This window comes from Oncorhynchus mykiss, unplaced genomic scaffold (genome assembly GCF_013265735.2).
Source record: "Oncorhynchus mykiss isolate Arlee unplaced genomic scaffold, USDA_OmykA_1.1 un_scaffold_144, whole genome shotgun sequence".
NCBI classification, from domain to species: domain Eukaryota; kingdom Metazoa; phylum Chordata; class Actinopteri; order Salmoniformes; family Salmonidae; genus Oncorhynchus; species Oncorhynchus mykiss.
In genome coordinates this window covers 705,817-720,000 of record NW_023493665.1, presented here as the reverse complement: position 1 = coordinate 720,000, position 14,184 = coordinate 705,817, and the positions used below count along the sequence as shown (strand labels likewise).

Genomic DNA, 14,184 nt, shown 5'->3' with positions numbered 1-14,184 from the left:
TAAAGATTGCTGTACACCAGAAAAACCCATCCAACTTGGTGAAGCTGGAGCAGTTTTGCCTTGAAGAATGGGCAAAAATCCCAGTGGCTAGATGTGCCAAGCTTACAGAGACATACCCCAAGAGATTTGCAGCTGTAATTGCTGCAAAAGGTGGCTCTACAAAGTATTGACTTTGTGGGGGGTGATTAGTTATGCACATTCAAGTTTTCTGTTTTTTTTTGTCTAATATCTTGTTTGTTTCACAATAAAAAATAGTTTGCATCTTCAAAGTGGTAGGCATGTTGTGAAATCATATGATACAACCCCCCCCAAATGTATTTTAATTTCAGGTTGTAAGGCAACAAAACAGGCGAAAATGCCAAGGGGGGTGAATACTTTCGCAAGCCACTGTATACAGTATAGACTGTATAGACAAGTATTCATGTTTGTTCAGAGGAAACTGCCATCTTCCCTGGTCGTCTCCTATCCTGTCATCTCGTTCAGCAGTGGTTGTGTTATCATGGACATGTTGGTCAACCAGGCAGCGTCTCTGTGCGTCTTCAAGCCCAGTGTAGCATGAGAGAAATGCTGTATCCCAGATGGCACCCTATTCCCTATGTAGTGCACTACTTTAAACCAGAGCCCTATAGAACCCTATTCCCTATATAGTACACTACTTTAGACCAGAGCCCTATGGAACCCTATTCCCTATATAGTACACTACTTTAGACCAGAGCCCTATGGAACCCTATTCCCTATATAGTGCACTACTTTAGACCAGGGCCCTATGGAACCCTATTCCCTATATATAGGGAACAGGGAGCCATTTGGGAAGTATCCAGAGAGCCAGTCTCACCATGTACTGTAACTTTACCCCTCGTCTCCTCCTCCTCCTCCTCCTCTTCTCACCTTGTCTCCTCCCCTACCTCCCAGGGCTCTGAGGCTCTCTGACAGTGCTACTCCTCCATGGACGGCAGACACTGTGATTCTAAGAGCTTACATGCCCCAAATCACACAATGCTTTTAACAGCATGAGACAGATATGACGTGAGCTCTCATGGCAACCTAGCTAGAAGCATGAGAAGCTGTCATCTGAACCAAATGGTCCTAATGGGGTGTGTGTGTGTGTGTGTGTGTGTGTGTGTGTGTGTGTGTGTGTGTGGTGGTGTGTTGTGTGTGTGTGTGTGTGTGTGTGTGTGTGTGTGTGTGTGTGTCTGTGTGTGTGTGTGTGTGTGTGTGTGTGTGTGTGTGTGTGTGTGTGTGTGTGTGTGTGTGTGTGTGTGTGTGTGTCTGTGTCTGTGTGTCTGTGTCTGTGTGTGTGTACGAGAGAGAGCAAGAATGTGCGTGAGTAACGTATCGTGAACCTACCGGTTCCAAGTTTGAAAAACATGTACTTTATTTTTCCTGATAGAAATAACACCATTCATCATGCACTGTCATTACCTACTGATGAGATCTATTGATAAGAGCTAGGTAAATCAGACACCATTCACCATGCACTGTCATTACCTACTGATGAGATCTATTGATAAGAGCTAGGTAAATCAGACACCATTCACCATGCACTGTCATTACCTACTGATGAGATCTATTGATAAGAGCTAGGTAAATCAGACACCATTCACCATGCACTGTCATTACCTACTGATGAGATCTATTGATAAGAGCTAGGTAAATCAGACACCATTCACCATGCACTGTCATTACCTACTGATGAGATCTATTGATAAGAGCTAGGTAAATCAGACACCATTCACCATGCACTGTCATTCCCTACTGATGAGATCTATTGATAAGAGCTAGGTAAATCAGACACCATTCATCATGCACTGTAATTACCTACTGATGAGATCTATTGATAAGAGCTAGGTAAATCAGACACCATTCATCATGCACTGTAATTACCTACTGATGAGATCTATTGATAAGAGCTAGGTAAATCAGACACCATTCATCATGCACTGTCATTACCTACTGATGAGATCTATTGATAAGAGCTAGGTAAATCAGACACCATTCACCATGCACTGTAATCACCTACTGATGAGATCTATTGATAAGAGCTAGGTAAATCAGACACCATTCACCATGCACTGTCATCACCTACTGATGAGATCTATTGATAAGAGCTAGGTAAATCAGACACCATTCACCATGCACTGTCATTACCTACTGATGAGATCTATTGATAAGAGCTAGGTAAATCAGACACCATTCACCATGCACTGTAATCACCTACTGATGAGATCTATTGATAAGAGCTAGGTAAATCAGACACCATTCACCATGCACTGTCATTACCTACTGATGAGATCTATTGATAAGAGCTAGGTAAATCAGACACCATTTACCATGCACTGTAATCACCTACTGATGAGATCTATTGATAAGAGCTAGGTAAATCAGACACCATTCACCATGCACTGTAATCACCTACTGATGAGATCTATTGATAAGAGCTAGGTAAATCAGACACCATTCATCATGCACTGTCATTCCCTACTGATGAGATCTATTGATAAGAGCTAGGTAAATCAGACACCATTCACCATGCACTGTCATTACCTACTGTTGAGATCTATTGATAAGGCAGGCAGTTAACCCAACAGGCAGTTAACCCACTGTTCCCAGGCCGTCATTGAAAATAAGAATTTGTTCTTAACTGACTTGCCTGGTTAAATAAAGGTAAAATAAATAAATAAAAAATAAGAGCTAGGTAAAATCAGACACCATTCACCATGCACTGTCATTACCTACTGATGAGATCTATTGATAAGAGCTAGGTAAATCAGACACCATTCACCATGCACTGTAATCACCTACTGATGAGATCTATTGATAAGAGCTAGGTAAATCAGACACCATTCACCATGCACTGTAATCACCTACTGATGAGATCTATTGATAAGAGCTAGGTAAATCAGACACCATTCACCATGCACTGTCATTACCTACTGATGAGATCTATTGATAAGAGCTAGGTAAATCAGACACCATTCATCATGCACTGTCATTACCTACTGATGAGATCTATTGATAAGAGCTAGGTAAAATCAGACACCATTCACCATGCACTGTCATTACCTACTGATGAGATCTATTGATAAGAGCTAGGTAAAATCAGACACCATTCACCATGCACTGTCATTTACAACTTGATAAGAGCTATGTAAATTAGTCATCTGTTTGGAGAAGGGGATTGTAAATACACATTTCAATTGTTTTAGATGGACCAGGCTCCCTCCCTCCCTCCCTCTCCCTTCCTGGTGGCAGGGTAGCCTAGTGGTCAGAGCGTTGGACTAGTAACCGGAAATCTGTCGTTCTGCCCCTGAACAAGGCAGTTAACCCACTGTTCCTAGGCCGTCATTGGAAATAAGAATTTGTTCTTAACTGACTTGCCTGGTTAAATAAAGGTTGAATAAAAGATGGTCTTTCTTTATCATCCCTGGAGCCGAATGTGAAACCAGTTATGTGGAAGCAAACTGAAAATCATATCAACATGACATGTATGGCGACCCCCTTTTTCCACAGTGAAAATAGGCTCATTTTCATTTTTTGTGCGCTTTATCATTTACGTGGATGACATTTGGGCACTCAAACTATAGTCTTCTGTAGGGCTGAACCTGCCGAGTTGATGTGTGCGCTTTATCATTTACGTGGATGACATTTGGGCACTCAAACTATAGTCTTCTGTAGGGCTGAACCTGCCGAGTTGATGTGCGCGCTTCGGTGCGTTTTAATTATATGCCCGGGCTTTTTCTCCGTTTTATTTTTCTCCGTTTGTATCGGGTTAAATATTATCTACTATCGGGAGCCACCGTCAGTAAAAACCTACGTACATTTATTGTTTGGCATCATTCCCATTCCGTGTAACTTTCTTTCATCTGTCACGTCTGTGTAGTTGTTCCCGAGGTTCGCTAGCATTAGTGGGATCCTATCAGGCTAACGTTGCGCAAATAATGTACGGCATTGTAGCCTATTTTAATCCTGATGAAACTCAGACAACATTTAGCAGGTTAAACCTGGAGCCTGGTGCTCGGTTCACGACGCCTGGACCGTTGTTATACAGTTCCCATGATTGGTGATAATTCGGGGAGATTATTGTTCAACCCCCTATTCTATACATGTTTCCACCTTCCAATATGTCATGGATTGGACGTGGACACGACAACTTTCAGGGTGAATCAACCCGCTGTATTTTTTTATTCATCAATATATTTGGTGCGTAAAGGCTCTCCAAACCATTTTAATGATTCATACATACTTTCCTAACCCTAAGATTCCGTGGTGTAAGGTAGTTAGGGTAAAAAGACTTTAAAGTACTACTAGTAGTACTTTTACCCAAGTATGACAAATTGGGAATTTTTCCAACCGCTGCTAAAATGTGCCCAAATAATCAACAAAATCAGAGTATTTTTAAATCTACCAGTTGGTGCTGAAACGGAGACGAATATGCATATATTTAGATGGCTTTCTCTCATTAACTTACCTCATTTGCACTCACTGTATATAGACTTTTTGTTTTCTTTTGTTCTACTGTATTATTGACTGTATGTTTTGTTTATTCCATGTGTGACTCTGTGTTGTTATTGACTGTATGTTTTGTTTATTCCATGTGTGACTCTGTGTTGTTATTGACTGTATGTTTTGTTTATTCCATGTGTGACTCTGTGTTGTTATTGACTGTATGTTTTGTTTATTCCATGTGTAACTCTGTGTTGTTATATGTGTCGAACTGCTTTGCTTTATCTTGGCCAGGTCGCAGTTGTAAATGAGAACTTGTTCTCAACCAGCCTACCTGGTTTAAATAAAGGTGAAATAAAAAAAATGGATCCCTATATTCTGAACCCATTCTATTTGTATTTAACCTTTATTGTAACTAGGCCACCCCTATTGAGTCTGTGGACAAAATTACAATTAAAAGGTATACCATATTTAATTAAAGGGATGGCTTAAGATAAACGTCCTGAAAAACCCCATTGATTGAAAACTCCAAGAGAAAAACTGTTGGGCTCGTGGGAAGGTTTTCAGCGGTTGAATTAAATGTATTCCGAGTGCGCGAGGTAGCCACACCCGCAGAGAGCGTTAACACAACTGAATAATGTCTTGATCACACCTACAGCATTTTTCGCGCAAAATGGTATGCGGCAAAGTTCAACATTCACCTTCTGCTACTATTTCTGTCAAGACATCACTGCATACAATTTGACGCGTACATTCGATCAATCCAGATTTATGCACCACACAGAACGCACCGCAACTGGCTCTGCAACGCAACCCTGCAAAAAGGCTAACGCAGCGTTCCATTGGAAAGTAATGTACTTCTGGTGTCCCAAAACGCAAAAAACACTGTTGGTGTGATCAAGGCGTTAAGGCAAGTCTGAATAGCAAATACTGACAAGTGTTTAGGAAAGGATTGTGTAGGAAGTCTGGATATGTTTACTATTTATCTATTCAATGTTGTCCCTCCCGCTCTCTCTCTCTCTCTCCCTCTCTCTCTTTCCCTCTCTCTCTCTCTCTCTTTCCCTCTCTCTCTCTCTTTGCCTCTCTCTCTCTCTCCCTCCCTCTCTCTCTTTCCCTCTCCCTCTCTCTCTTTTCCTCTCTCTCTCTCTTTGCCTCTCTCTCTCTCTCTCCCTCTCTCTCTTTCCCTCTCCCTCTCTCTCTTTCCCTCTTTCCCTCTCCCTCTTTCTCTTTCCCTCTCTCTCTCTCTTTGCCTCTCTCTCTCTCTTTGCCTCTCTCTCTCTCTTTGCCTCTCTCTCTCTCTTTCCCTCTCTCTCTCTTTCTCTCTCTCTCTTTCCCTCTCTCTCTCTCTCTTTCCCTCCCTCCCTCTCTCTCTCTTTCCCTCCCTCCCTCTCTCTCTCTCTCTCTCTCTCTCTCTCCCTCTCTTTCTCAGCGACCTCCACCAGCTCTCTACAGGGCCTGGACAACACTGATGGAGGGGTGTGTAGAGCCACATCCATGAAGCTGGTACTGAGAGTAGGACAGAGTAAGTTATGTGTGTGTATTGTGTTGTCTGTGTGTCTCTGTGTATATTGTGTTGTGTGTGTGTGTCTCTGTGTCTCTGTGTCTCTGTCTGTGTGTGTGTGTTTGTCTGTGTCTGTGTAGGGAAGAATGTTTCACGCATGGCTTTTCTTACGATTCTAACACTTTATGTATGGATTCTCTTATGATCCTAGCGATACGTATGTTCAACCTTTTGGCAGCTATCTGGCTCCATAGCTGCATTCCTGCGTGACCTGCGGGTCCTGACAGAGTTCGTTGTGACATGGTCATGCTTCGGATGGTCAGACAGGGGACTTTGGGATGATCCTATTTTTGTTGTGCTGCAGATTGTTTGGGAACGGCCGTCATTCAGCTTTGTATCCGTTAGCCGACTGATTATATTAAAATAAAATATTTTTCACATTATTCACGCACAGAATCCGCTGTTTCAACTCCAGTAGCCTCTCTCTCCTCTCCTAGTTGGGTGTGCGAGTTCAAGAGTGCCTAGTATGAGTAGGTGGCCTACATGGGCCGAGAATCACGTTGCAGTTCATTTAAATATGAAATTAACCTAACTATGAGTCGACTGTACATTTACCACACTGTCTGTAAATAAATATTGATCATGGAAAGAGCTGGAGGGCGCTCAAACAACGTGAGTCGACGTGCAATCAAAACGCGTAATCCTGATTGAAAAGGAAAAGGCACAACGCGCACATACGTAGGTTAGGTTACTATGGTGACCAGAGGTTAGGTTACTATGGTGACCAGAGGTTAGGTTACTATGGTGACCAGAGGTTAGGTTACTATGGTGACCAGAGGTTAGGTTACTATGGTGACCAGAGGTTAGGTTACTATGGTGACCAGAGGTTAGGTTACTACGGTGACCAGAGGTTAGGTTACTATGGTGACCAGAGGTTAGGTTACTATGGTGACCAGAGGTTAGGTTACTATGGTGACCAGAGGTTAGGTTACTACGGTGACCAGAGGTTAGGTTACTATGGTGACCAGAGGTTAGGTTACTATGGTGACCAGAGGTTAGGTTACTCTGGTGACCAGAGGTTAGGTTACTCTGGTGACCAGATGTTAGGTTACTATGGTATGGTAGTATAATGGCCTGGCTGTTGGTGTGAATACTGTATTGTAGTATAATGGCCTGGCTGTTGGTGTGAATACTGTATTGTAGTATAATGACCTGGCTGTTGGTGTGAATACTGTATTGTAGTATAATGACGTGGCTGTTGGTGTGAATACTGTATTGTAGTATAACGACCTGGCTGTTGGTGTGAATACTGTATTGTAGTATAATGACCTGGCTGTTGGTGTGAATACTGTATTGTAGTATAATGACCTGGCTGTTGGTGTGAATACTGTATGGTAGTATAATGACGTGGCTGTTGGTGTGAATACTGTATTGTAGTATAATGACCTGGCTGTTGGTGTGAATACTGTATGGTAGTATAATGACCTGGCTGTTGGTGTGAATACTGTATTGTAGTATAATGACCTGGCTGTTGGTGTGAATACTGTATGGTAGTATAATGACCTGGCTGTTGGTGTGAATACTGTATGGTAGTATAATGACCTGGCTGTTGGTGTGAATACTGTATTGTAGTATAATGACCTGGCTGTTGGTGTGAATACTGTATGGTAGTATAATGACCTGGCTGTTGGTGTGAATACTGTATTGTAGTATAATGACCTGGCTGTTGGTGTGAATACTGTATTGTAGTATAATGACCTCTGGTGTGAATACTGTATTGTAGTATAAAGACCTGGCTGTTGGTGTGAATACTGTATGGTAGTATAATGACCTCTGGTGTGAATACTGTATTGTAGTATAATGACCTGGCTGTTGGTGTGAATACTGTATTGTAGTATAATGACCTGGCTGTTGGTGTGAATACTGTATTGTAGTATAATGACCTGGCTGTTGGTGTGAATACTGTATTGTAGTATAATGACCTGGCTGTTGGTGTGAATACTGTATTGTAGTATAATGACCTGGCTGTTGGTGTGAATACTGTATTGTAGTATAATGACCTGGCTGTTGGTGTGAATACTGTATTGTAGTATAATGACCTGGCTGTTGGTGTGAATACTGTATTGTAGTATAATGACCTGGCTGTTGGTGTGAATACTGTATTGTAGTATAATGACCTGGCTGTTGGTGTGAATACTGTATTGTAGTATAATGACCTGGCTGTTGGTGTGAATACTGTATTGTAGTATAATGACCTGGCTGTTGGTGTGAATACTGTATTGTAGTATAATGACCTGGCTGTTGGTGTGAATACTGTATGGTAGTATAATGACCTGGCTGTTGGTGTGAATACTGTATTGTAGCATAATGACCTGGCTGTTGGTGTGAATACTGTATTGTAGCATAATGACCTGGCTGTTGGTGTGAATACTGTATTGTAGTATAATGACCTGGCTGTTGGTGTGAATACTGTATTGTAGTATAATGACCTGGCTGTTGGTGTGAATACTGTATTGTAGTATAATGACCTGGCTGTTGGTGTGAATACTGTATTGTAGTATAATGACCTGGCTGTTGGTGTGAATACTGTATGGTAGTATAATGACCTGGCTGTTGGTGTGAATACTGTATTGTAGTATAATGACCTGGCTGTTGGTGTGAATACTGTATGGTAGTATAATGACCTGGCTGTTGGTGTGAATACTGTATTGTAGTATAATGACCTGGCTGTTGGTGTGAATACTGTATTGTAGCATAATGACCTGGCTGTTGGTGTGAATACTGTATGGTAGTATAATGACCTGGCTGTTGGTGTGAATACTGTATTGTAGCATAATGACCTGGCTGTTGGTGTGAATACTGTATGGTAGTATAATGACCTGGCTGTTGGTGTGAATACTGTATTGTAGCATAATGACCTGGCTGTTGGTGTGAATACTGTATTGTAGTATAATGACCTGGCTGTTGGTGTGAATACTGTATTGTAGGATAATGACCTGGCTGTTGGTGTGAATACTGTATTGTAGTATAATGACCTGGCTGTTGGTGTGAATACTGTATGGTAGTATAATGACCTGGCTGTTGGTGTGAATACTGTATTGTAGTATAATGACCTGGCTGTTGGTGTGAATACTGTATTGTAGTATAATGACCTGACTGTTGGTGTGAATACTGTATTGTAGTATAATGACCTGGCTGTTGGTGTGAATACTGTATTGTAGTATAATGACCTGGCTGTTGGTGTGAATACTGTATTGTAGTATAATGACCTGGCTGTTGGTGTGAATACTGTATTGTAGTATAATGACGTGGCTGTTGGTGTGAATACTGTATTGTAGTATAATGACCTGGCTGTTGGTGTGAATACTGTATTGTAGTATAATGACCTGGCTGTTGGTGTGAATACTGTATTGTAGTATAATGACCTGGCTGTTGGTGTGAATACTGTATTGTAGTATAATGACCTGACTGTTGGTGTGAATACTGTATTGTAGTATAATGACCTGGCTGTTGGTGTGAATACTGTATGGTAGTATAATGACCTGGCTGTTGGTGTGAATACTGTATTGTAGTATAATGACCTGGCTGTTGGTGTGAATACTGTATTGTAGCATAATGACCTGGCTGTTGTTGTGAATACTGTATTGTAGTATAATGACCTGGCTGTTGGTGTGAATACTGTATGGTAGTATAATGACCTGGCTGTTGGTGTGAATACTGTATTGTAGTATAATGACCTGGCTGTTGGTGTGAATACTGTATGGTAGTATAATGACCTGGCTGTTGGTGTGAATACTGTATTGTAGTATAATGACCTGGCTGTTGGTGTGAATACTGTATTGTAGTATAATGACCTGGCTGTTGGTGTGAATACTGTATTGTAGTATAATGACCTGGCTGTTGGTGTGAATACTGTATTGTAGCATAATGACCTGGCTGTTGGTGTGAATACTGTATTGTAGTATAATGACCTGGCTGTTGGTGTGAATACTGTATTGTAGTATAATGACCTGGCTGTTGGTGTGAATACTGTATTGTAGTATAATGACCTGGCTGTTGGTGTGAATACTGTATTGTAGTATAATGACCTGGCTGTTGGTGTGAATACTGTATTGTAGTATAATGACCTGGCTGTTGGTGTGAATACTGTATTGTAGTATAATGACTTGGCTGTTGGTGTGAATACTGTATTGTAGTATAATGACCTGGCTGTTGGTGTGAATACTGTATTGTAGTATAATGACCTGGCTGTTGGTGTGAATACTGTATGGTAGTATAATGGCTGTTGGTGTGAATACTGTATGGTAGTATAATGGCTGTTGGTGTGAATACTGTATGGTAGTATAATGGCTGTTGGTGTGAATACTGTATTGTAGTATAATGACCTGGCTGTTGGTGTGAATACTGTATTGTAGTATAATGGCTGTTGGTGTGAATACTGTATGGTAGTATAATGGCTGTTGGTGTGAATACTGTATTGTAGTATAATGACCTGGCTGTTGGTGTGAATACTGTATGGTAGTATAATGACCTGGCTGTTGGTGTGAATACTGTATTGTAGTATAATGACCTGGCTGTTGGTGTGAATACTGTATTGTAGTATAATGACCTGGCTGTTGGTGTGAATACTGTATTGTAGTATAATGACCTGGCTGTTGGTGTGAATACTGTATTGTAGTATAATGACCTGGCTGTTGGTGTGAATACTGTATGGTAGTATAATGACCTGGCTGTTGGTGTGAATACTGTATTGTAGTATAATGACCTGGCTGTTGGTGTGAATACTGTATTGTAGTATAATGACCTGGCTGTTGGTGTGAATACTGTATTGTAGTATAATGACCTCTGGTGTGAATACTGTATTGTAGTATAATGACCTGGCTGTTGGTGTGAATACTGTATTGTAGTATAATGACCTGGCTGTTGGTGTGAATACTGTATGGTAGTATAATGACCTGGCTGTTGGTGTGAATACTGTATTGTAGTATAATGACCTGGCTGTTGGTGTGAATACTGTATGGTAGTATAATGACCTGGCTGTTGGTGTGAATACTGTATGGTAGTATAATGACCTGGCTGTTGGTGTGAATACTGTATTGTAGTATAATGACCTGGCTGTTGGTGTGAATACTGTATTGTAGTATAATGACCTGGCTGTTGGTGTGAATACTGTATTGTAGTATAATGACCTGGCTGTTGGTGTGAATACTGTATTGTAGTATAATGACCTGACTGTTGGTGTGAATACTGTATTGTAGTATAATGACCTGGCTGTTGGTGTGAATACTGTATTGTAGTATAATGACCTGGCTGTTGGTGTGAATACTGTATTGTAGTATAATGACCTGGCTGTTGGTGTGAATACTGTATGGTAGTATAATGACCTGGCTGTTGGTGTGAATACTGTATTGTAGTATAATGACCTCTGGTGTGAATACTGTCTTGTAGTATAATGACCTGGCTGTTGGTGTGAATACTGTATTGTAGTATAATGACCTGGCTGTTGGTGTGAATACTGTATTGTAGTATAATGACCTGGCTGTTGGTGTGAATACTGTATGGTAGTATAATGACCTGGCTGTTGGTGTGAATACTGTATTGTAGTATAATGACCTGGCTGTTGGTGTGAATACTGTATGGTAGTATAATGACCTGGCTGTTGGTGTGAATACTGTATTGTAGTATAATGACCTGGCTGTTGGTGTGAATACTGTATTGTAGCATAATGACCTGGCTGTTGGTGTGAATACTGTATTGTAGCATAATGACCTGGCTGTTGGTGTGAATACTGTATTGTAGCATAATGACCTGGCTGTTGGTGTGAATACTGTATTGTAGCATAATGACCTGGCTGTTGGTGTGAATACTGTATTGTAGTATAATGACCTGGCTGTTGGTGTGAATACTGTATTGTAGTATAATGACCTGGCTGTTGGTGTGAATACTGTATTGTAGTATAATGACCTGGCTGTTGGTGTGAATACTGTATGGTAGTATAATGAGGTGTGTTTGATCTATTCTAGGTTCCTCCAAACCCCTTCCTCTCCCTGAAGAGCCTCCCACCAGGTTCCCCCCTCAGCACCCTGAGGCCGCAGACAAGGAGCTTCCCATTAAAGACAATGATGTGACGAACAATGCTGGTATGTGTTTATATCTAACTCAATGTAGTGGGAAGTGTTATTCAATAGGACTGTAGAGGGGGACATACTGAGGGGTCTTAATGTGTTTATATCTAACTCAATGTAGTGGGAAGTGTTATTCAATAGGACTGTAGAGGGGGACATACTGAGGGGTCTTAATGTGTTTATATCTAACTCAATGTAGTGAGAAGTGTTATTCCATAGGACTGTAGAGGGGGGACATACTGAGGGGTCTTAATGTGTTTATATCTAACTCAATGTAGTGGGAAGTGTTATTCCATAGGACTGTAGAGGGGGACACACTGAGGGGTCTTAATGTGTTTATATCTAACTCTCCTTTACCATTTACACCAGTAGACCTCTGTCTGTACAAGGAGAATCTAATCATTCTTAAGTTCTTTCTTTGTCTTTGCATTAAAACTCTCTCTCTCTCTCTCTCTCTCTCTCTCTCTCTCTCTCTCTCTCTCTCTCTCTCTCTCTCTCCCTCTCTCTCTTTCTCTCTCTTTTCCTTTCTCGCTCTCTCTTTTTCAGAAATCACTCACAGCGAAGGAGACATTGACACAGAAGGCGGAGCCTCGTCAACAGAAGGCGGATCCATCGGCTCTGAGGTCGGACTCTTCGTTGGCGTGGCCTGTGGCATCGTCCTCCTCCTATTGGTCATCGTGGTCCTACTGATGGTGGTGTGGCGGTACCACAGGCGCCACACCACGCCGGACAGGGACGTCCAACAGTCTCTGTCCCTCAACACCCTGGCCACGCCCAAGAGAGACAGCTACGGAGGGAGTAGCGAGGACATCCGGTCAGAGCCCAGCCACACGGTGTTTCCTCTGAGGCCCTCTGACTCCGTGTTCTGTAGGCACCATGAGAGGGTCAGTGGAGACTACAGACATCCTGTTTATATGGTACAGGAGATGCCTCCACAGAGTCCTACTAATTTATACTACAAGGTCTGAGGGACCTGTGGGTCTTCTCACAGCGGCCAAGGACCAATGGAATGAATGAGGAGTTGTTCAGTCCCCCGTGAGGAAGAGACGTCCTCGCTGTGTGCTTTATGAAGTCAGTGGGCCAAGGACCAATGGAATGAATGAGGAGTTGCTCAGTCCCCCAATGAGGAAGAGACGTCCCCGCTGTGTGCTTTATGAAGTCAGTGGGCCAAGCTGTGTGCTTTATGAAGTCAGTGGACCAAGCTGTGTGCTTTATGAAGTCAGTGGGCCAAGCTGTGTGCTTTATGAAGTCAGTGGGCCAAGCTGTGTGCTTTATGAAGTCAGTGGGCCAAGCTGTGTGCTTTATGAAGTCAGTGGGCCAAGCTGTGTGCTTTATGAAGTCAGTGGGCCAAGCGGTGGTTTCAGGCCTGGGACGTGAACATGTCCGTCACCTACTTTGAAACCTTTCACTGTGTGAGCTTTTTATTTAATTTTTTAGAAAACACGCTCTCTGAACAATCTAGACATTATCAAGGCCGGAGAATCAAATAATTTGGGCCACGTTTTATTTCCTTGGAGAGAGAGAATGGATAAAGGCAGTAAAGACAGAGTGCATTCTGGGATTTTCACTAGGAAAGCTAACCCTGAGTTGGCAATGACTTGCTGTTACGTGTACTGCTGCTAAACGAGGAACTGTCTTCTTTTTGAATAGAAGAGATCCATGCTTTAGACTCGGAGCACAATTTAGCAATTGGAAACTTGAAAATGTTTTTTCGCTGTGAGAGATTTTGAATATAATTTGTGTAAAACATTTTATTTTTGTGATATGGTATGTTAACTTACGCTGAAATGAATGCCTCTTAATTATTATTATTATAATTTTCACCCCTTTTTCTCCCCAATTTCGTGGTATCCAATTGTTGTAGTAGCTACTATCTTGTCTCATCGCTACAACTCCCGTACGGGCTCGGGAGAGACGAAGGTTGAATGTCATGCATCCTCCGATACACAACCCAACCAGCCATACTGCTTCTTAACACAGCGCGCATCCAACCCGGAAGCCAGCCGCACCAATGTGTCAGAGGCTACACCGTGCACCTGGCAACCTTGGCTAGCGCGCACTGCGCCCAGCCCGCCACAGGAGTCGCTGGTGCGCGATGAGACAAGGAGATCCCTA

General features: G+C 42.1%; 1 protein-coding gene across 1 annotated transcript in view; it reads left to right on the top strand.

Annotated features, from left to right (window-relative positions):
- LOC118947134 (ephrin-B2a-like) overlaps window positions 1-13,451 on the top strand; it is a 17,874-nt gene extending 4,423 nt beyond the window's left edge. The window contains exons 3-5 of the mRNA XM_036972376.1: window positions 5,873-5,965; window positions 11,968-12,088; window positions 12,629-13,451. Of these exons, the coding sequence (XP_036828271.1) occupies window positions 5,873-5,965; window positions 11,968-12,088; window positions 12,629-13,037 (623 nt within the window). The 3' untranslated portion in view covers window positions 13,038-13,451. The remainder of the gene's footprint in view (window positions 1-5,872; window positions 5,966-11,967; window positions 12,089-12,628) is intronic.
- The last annotated feature ends 733 nt before the right edge of the window (window positions 13,452-14,184 follow it).